This window comes from Sinohyriopsis cumingii, chromosome 14, assembly GCF_028554795.1.
Source record: "Sinohyriopsis cumingii isolate HCF-2022 chromosome 14, ASM2855479v2, whole genome shotgun sequence".
Classification (NCBI taxonomy): domain Eukaryota; kingdom Metazoa; phylum Mollusca; class Bivalvia; order Unionida; family Unionidae; genus Sinohyriopsis; species Sinohyriopsis cumingii.
The window spans coordinates 13,281,876-13,289,295 of record NC_142974.1 but is presented as its reverse complement, the minus strand read 5'-3'; the positions used below and the strand labels follow the sequence as shown (position 1 = coordinate 13,289,295).

The following is a 7,420-nucleotide window of genomic DNA, read 5'->3' as shown; positions in this document are numbered from 1 at the left end:
GCGCACTTCTTGAGGGTGCACTTTCAAGGTGTAGCGTGGAGCTAGGGCATCTTGCAATTTTTGCATCTCAGGAATGCCACAGGGTGTGTCTTTGGACAGGCCAGCTTGTTGCAACAGGAGTTCTGCTTCGTTTCGTTGCTTGGCTCGATGGGAACGTTGAATAGTGTTCCAGGTTCTTTTCCATTCTACCGTGTCGTTCTTGTCGGCATAGGTTCGTCCCACCACGATGGCACGGGCTAAACACATCTGGTCATGAGAGTTGTTAATTCGGACGAGACTCTTTTTGGTGTTGCGAAGGTCGTCCACCAATAACATCTTTTTGCGTCCTGTCCCTTGAGGAGGAGAGACGTGGGTCATGTCCAGTGTGGCTTTACCATCGGTGATGTCAAACTGATCATTAGATTGTTGTACGTGTTGAATCTTGTCCATGACTTTGGAAGCAGTCAATTCTGCAGGGGTGCTAAACTCGATCCAAACAGGGGATTTCAAACCGTCGTGTTGTATGGAAAGTCTCAAACGATCGTCTTCTTTGGGTTGACATTGTCGCTTGAGTGCAGTGAGCAAAGAATCCCACACCTCAGTGATGAACACTTCTGCTTTCTCTAACGGCACTTCAGCCTTGAAATCTTTAAACTTCACCGTGTATTTGTAAGCCGTGGTTCTAAATTTTCTAGAGGAGCGCTTTTCCGTCTCTCGAATGGAATAGTACTTTTCAGGGTTGACTAAGGGTGGTGAACTTGTTTTAGAGGGTTCGGATTCTGGTTCACTCATGTCCTCTTCAAAATCACTGGCATGAATTTGTGCCAAGATTTCAGCCCTGGTACGAGGCGATAGATCACGTTTCTGCCTCTTACTTTCTTCTTCTTTCTTCTCGAATGAATGGGATCGTTTCATCTTGAAAGCAAAAAGTCAAATGACTCAAGTTCAAACACCATAAACTACTTTATAGTCATAGCAGACCAGCGTATATAAAAGGGTGTGTGTCTTGTCCTTTCACTATTCATTTCACTCTCAAGCCGAACACAACGATGGAAGAGACTGACCAGATGGAACGTTTCGTCAGAGCTTTGCGAGGGGTCATTAGAAAATTCTCTTCAGACCAGCCTACGGACTACTCTCCTTCCTTTAGAGATAAAAGTCAAGATACTTGCTATATCTGTCAGAAGAAAGGGCATTGGTCTTCAGAGTGTCCAGACCGTCAAAAAAGAAAAAAAACAGGGGATAAAAAAGACAAAAGTCAAGATACCTGTTATTATTGTAAAGAAAAAGGACATTGGTCTCCAGATTGCCCAAAAAAGAAACAAGAGGAGTCAGAAGAAAAGAGGAATTCTTCAGAAGAAGAGAGGGATTCTTCAGAGGAAGAGAGGGATTCTTCTGAGGAAGAAAGAAGACAGGTGAAGAAAAAGAAACAGGAGAAAAAAAGAAGAAGGGAAGAAAGCGAGGAGGAAGAAGAGGAAAAGAGTGTGACGGTGAAGAAATTCAAAAAACAGAGAGACTAAACAAGGAGAAAAGAAGAAATCAATGAACTTATTATTAAAGTGTTGTGTTGTGAATTGTGAATTGGATTGTAAAAATGGAGAAAAGAATAAATGAATGATATAAGGTAAGAGTCTTTGAGTTTTGATTTTAAAATAAGAAGCTACACTCACGCACTCATACACAGACACGTACTATAAGGGTAACATGGGTGAGTTTTTTGAGTTATTGGCAAATTGAAATTGTATTTCTTTTCGAGAAATGTGGGTGGCCCTGAAAAGGGCCTTTTTTCTTCATGGTGCAGGGGTGAGTTTAAGCAATCAATTTTAACTGCCTTAAGCCTTTGCCACGGCCAAGGCCTACTTCTGGACTGCGTAATGATGATAATGATTGGGTTGAAATCACTAAGGGTGGTACGGTAGGCTTAGTCACAGGGTTGACATGTTTGGCTCGGGAAGGTCGTATTCTCTTCGGTCGTGATAAAGAAGTCTGATACATTTGTTTCAGACTTCTTAACTCCGCTAAAATGTCCAACAGTACCGTGACCGTTTGATTTTCACCCTCTTGTTTCTTTGCTGCTACTTCTTCTTGCTGTTGTTTTTTTCTTACCTCTTCTTCTTGCTGCTGTTGCTGTAGGAGAAAAGCCTGTTCCGCTTCCTTTTGTCGTTGTATAAATTTCTCCAATTCTTCTTTCTGTCTCTGTCTAAAATTCTCCACTTGCGGTAATGAAGAAGGTAACGAAGGTTCCGGAACAAATTCTTGCGAGGAGAGAAAATCCACAAAATCCCAATTCACCTCTTCTGAAAGTAAGTCCGGGTTCCCTTGGGCGGTCTCCCCTGCTGGTGCACCCCACTGGATCGTTTTCTGAGTTTCCGTCATGTTGAATCACTATCGCATAGATTGACTGCACACAAGCGCTAGCGAATCTATATTGACTACGTGACGTCACAGACTGCTCTCTTCGGATTGGATGCGGGCTGACTGAATTCTGTAACGCGTGTTTGGATTGGTGAATGAACTCAATCCGTTTCAATCCTTTCTGTCCCTATAAATAAGCGCCGTTCACTGCATTGATTCACCTATTCTCGGAGCCTCAACATGTGGACCGACGTTGAATCTTCAACCCTTGTGTCAACAATGATGTTCAGGACGGACATGCTCATGTATGTCCGATCCAAGTGGACCGTTGTCTACAGGACCAACAGCAGCCTGTGGATAAGAAGAGTCTATATAGAGAGACAAGGTTGCCTCAAGAGGACTCTGATGTATGGCCCTGCTGTAAGACGAAGTTTGAGGAAAAGAAGATGTCGCAAATGCCCTCTATGTTAAGGGCATATTAACATAAACCAAAGGCCCTTTTCAGGGCCAGCCATATTTCTCGAAAAGAGATAGTCTTTGAATTGCCTACCCCTTTTTTAAATTTAAATTTAAATTTAAATTTTAAAAAAACTTTTAAAAAAAAAAAAATCCCATGTTAAATTCCCCTTGTACGTATAGTATCCCACGATTTATTCCCATGTTAATTCCCCTTGTACGTAGAGTGTCCCACGATTTATTCCCATGTTAATTCCCCTTGTACGTAAAGTGTCCCACGATTTTTCTCCATGTTAAATTTCCATTGTACGTAAAGTGTCCCAAGGGTGTTTTTAATGCTAATTCCCATTGTACGTAAAGTGTCCCCCTTCACTACTAATGTAAATCTCGGAAAAACATCACACCCTCCAACGGTCAGGCAGACAAAAGCGGCATCTCCTATCAAATGTAACACAGACAGTTCAGGGCACAAATCGGCCTGGTCAACCATTTTAGCACTCACATAAACCAAACCACTAAGTTGTGTCATTGTCATCTTAGAACTCGAGGGACGACAAACAAAATCAATATTTCCTGACCTACATATGCATTATTATTTTTATTATTATTATTATTATTATTATTATTATTATCATTATTATTATTTCCACACTCTCATATTTTCTGCAGGTACCTCTACGTCAGCTAATGTTTGCTATGCTTGACATCGATTTCTTTTTAATGGATGCATATTTCAAATCAGTGTCACAAATATAGTTTTACCAGTGATGTTATTTTCCTTCCTCAGACATCAACAATTCGATAACTAGGGCAAATATGGGCACTATTATTTCTTTACAACTTTAGTTTTATATTGTACATAGTGAGTCTGTTAATTGGTTTTAATTTTAAATGGGGTTTGATTAACTATGGATCAATTTTATTTATTGTAGGAACATATTGTCGGAAAGGAATGTAGATGACATTTGTAGCGATTTCGACCGTATTGTAATATTTTTTCATTCATTTTGCAAGGTACAAATTAATCATAATGTAAATATTCTCTTTTTTAAAGTCTTTAGTTAAAGTGCCTGTGTTGTCTTTGTAAGTGTATTTCGCCCTGACGATGAACTTACCTAGCTTTAAACGTTGATCTAAAAATCATAATGGATCTATTGCCAATTCTTTAATCATTAATTTCACGAATACGGATCTAGACAGGTTATAGTAAATTTATACCGTACATATTTCGCATTTCGCATCCTCACTCTCAGGTCATGTAACCAATCAAATGATTACAGCGCTGCAAAGTGTCGCTCGAATACACCAAAATAAAAGCATAGATTCGTTTTATCTTGTTATAATACCACTGTGCAATTTATTATATCTCTAAAATTAGCGCCTAAATATATTATCCCTTGCTATTTTCTTTACTTCACCCTTTAAAATATTTTTTTACTTCTTTATTGTCTTCATTTCTGTTGTTTGATTGCTTAAAAAGAAATATGATAACTAAACATTGGAAAAACCCAACTATTTCTGCTTAAGGCTTAGTGTTTCGTGGTAGCCGTTCAACATTTATTCCAGAAAGAATTAGCAATACAGCAGGAAGACAAAATTACTCTTCCTTCTTCATATCCTTCTTGTCATCAATGGCGTATGCCAGCCAATTAAACACAAGTGTCTTCAAACGTTGTGGTACACCCCTTTTGTTCCAGATGGTAGAACATATTTAGTTCGTTCATAGTTATTAAAAATTCATGTGGCGGAACGTCATCAATAATAACATAGGTTACGTTTGTATTTATTGCATTGTAGTAAATATGTTTTCAAAAATGTTTTGAATGTTCATTTTATTCTTTCTCTGATTAGATTCCTTTTCAAGAACAGACAGTACTAGCTACAAGACAACCAGACCAATACAATTATTTAGTATGTAGTGTATACTAACAGTCAAATATTAGTACCCACCAAATTAATGCATTCTCAAATATATAAAATTCTTCCTTCTATCCCATATTTGAAATTGGGACATATTTTACGTGTGTTGCAACACTAGGTGACAGAATAATGATACATTTGACATAATAAGTGGATATGTTCAAAATATGCTCGGCATAAATACCTTAAATCATAGTCATTAAAATATGCTTTAAAGTCTGAAATTAACTGAACTACATACATCCAATTTTCTGTGTGTGTGTGTCTTATAATTGACTGAATACAGACATAAGAGAGAATGCCTCTTCATTGTATACTGTGTTTCCTATATAATGATTTGTACGAGACATTGTATGCGTCATTGTACTAAATAGTGTAATTTTTGATTACTTCTGTAGACCTCCAAAGGCCCGGTCTATACTTTACCATCAACTCTAATGTCGGGTCAAACGATCATACATAATAAAAGAGTGATGGTTATTTGTACGTCATTGGGTGATATAAAACAGACTTATTAAGCTCTTCACTCATATGACCTTGCAACTGCGTGCAACAGGCTACTAAGAACCCTAACACATTGGATCACGGTTTCTTGGTGTTGATAATTGCAGACATATTTAATGTCTACCTGAGATTATGTTCACATCGCATTAAGAAAAGACACATCCAACATATTACATTACAATTGAGGCGGAGAAAGAAAAACAGTAAAGCTGTTAACTGATTTAACTAAACTGAGAACAAATGACTTCAGCAAACAACGCAACCTTTGAGGAAAACGTAACCTCCAGTGTACAAAATGATGCGACATCAATGAATTACAGTCGGGAAGATCTATCACTAGAAGAAATCAATGATGCGGTAGCCAAAACACACACTAGTGGGGCAATATTTGTCGGCATTCTTATGTTGATTGGATTTGTTGGCAACTTGCACGTGATTTTAATCTACTCGTTCAGGAAAAAGAAATCAAATCACAGGGTATTCATTTTATGTCTCGGAGCACTTGATATGGTCACATGTTCAGTCGGGATGCCTTTTATTTTGGTCGATCTTCGCTATCCCTTAATGTTTTATGCCATAGCAGCATGCAAGATCCTGCGTTTTCTGAATTATTTCATGTGCGCAAGCTCAGCTCTTGTCCTGCTTGTAATTGCCACAGACAGGTATCGGAAGATATGTATTCCTCATGGAAAGCAAATGACGGAGACCGTGGCAAAAGTGTCATGCGGAGTAGCGATCACCGTAGGATTAGCGATCTCATGGCCGGCCCCTGTTTTGTACGGTTATAGCATACAAAATACTAACGTAAATAACATAACTGGTGTCCGATGTTGGACTGAAGATAGGTTTAAAGACACCAATTATCAAGTTTACTTCAACCTTCTCCTAATGTTTCTTGTACTTGGAGCTTTCACGGTCCTTTGTGTTCTCTATGCCATGATTGGAGCCCAAATTTTAAGACATAAGACCATTAGAAGTGCAGTGCATTATTCAAAGTCTCCGCTAATATCGACCACAAGTTCAAGTCAGGAATCATCCTTAGGTGTAGAAAATCCACCAGAGTCAACAGATGGTTCGCAGGAGGACTCAGAAAGGGATGCGATCGCTTGTGTAAGCTCAAAGCACGAGATGAAGGTTGGGTTCGGTGATCTTCCTTGGAAAAGCGCAGAGAATAATTTAAGAATCGGGAGCGAAAAGAAAGATAACTTAATCAAATTCGACAAAACTACAGGACAAAACGAAAAAACGAATTTGCGCAAAAAAGACAAGAAAATAAGAAGGATAACGTTTATTATGTTTATGGTTACGTTGGTTTTCTTCTGTAGCTTCATACCACATTTAATTTTACAGATTGTGGATTTCATGAAGAAAGACTTTTTGGCCTCTCTGTCACCTGCAGGTCTGTATCTATACAATACATTTATCTGGTCGTTTTTCATAAACAACATGGCTAACCCAGTTATATATGGATTCTGCGACAAAACATTTAGGCAGGAATTGCTGTCTTTTTACGGGAGACTCCACTGTTCCCATGTACGGAATTGACATTATTTACAAAGGGACACTTTAGGTATGTCTCATACGGGAAAACGTTTGATATATGTACGTGCAAATAAAATATAGGTACTTGAGAAATGTATTTGTGGACGACCTACCTTGGCTGACTCGTGATAAACCGATCTTCAAACTCAAAACTAAATAATAATATGCTAATTTAAATTTGTGTAAAATGGATATTGGTAATGAAAGAAACTTTTATGAAAGAATGACGATGCAGAATTGATCATATAAGACGTATTCGTGTTTTGTTAGTGCTTACATGTTAGGAATGACTAACTTGTACAAAATAAACTCCTTTCGATATTTACTCTGATTTAAATACACACGTTTCTTCCTTTTTCAATGGCTATCTATCCGTAGATTATCTATTACATTTGGTACCCCTTAATCTTCCGACTGGTTTATCATTGTCTACTCATCGATCTGTTAGTTTTCCTTTCGCTTTGTATGCGTTTTCTTCGCATATATTATACAGAACTTAGGTACACCAGTTTTTAAACTCGCAAGCACGTGTAATCGTATCGTAGAGTTCCCTGAGGTGGTATTAAATATGTTCAACTATTCTTTAACTCTGATTAGTTACTTTGCTAGCAGCTCACTTGATGATGAAATTGATAAATGTAAGCCATCTGCTTGAGAATATTTT

The 7,420-nt window shown here is 38.1% G+C and overlaps 1 protein-coding gene across 1 annotated transcript; it reads left to right on the top strand.

Moving 5' to 3' along the window:
- The first annotated feature begins 5,176 nt into the window (after positions 1-5,176).
- LOC149783280 (cholecystokinin receptor type A-like) lies at positions 5,177-7,081 on the top strand. Its single transcript, XM_089931510.1, has one exon. The coding sequence runs from the start codon at positions 5,455-5,457 to the stop codon at positions 6,757-6,759; it is 1,305 nt and encodes a 434-aa protein (XP_089787636.1). The 5' UTR covers positions 5,177-5,454; the 3' UTR covers positions 6,760-7,081.
- The last annotated feature ends 339 nt before the right edge of the window (positions 7,082-7,420 follow it).

Excerpts from the sequence above, each read along its gene's own strand:
- LOC149783280 (XM_089931510.1), top strand. The coding sequence starts at position 5,455 with ATGACTTCAGCAAACAACGCAACCTTTGAGGAAAACGTAACCTCCAGT.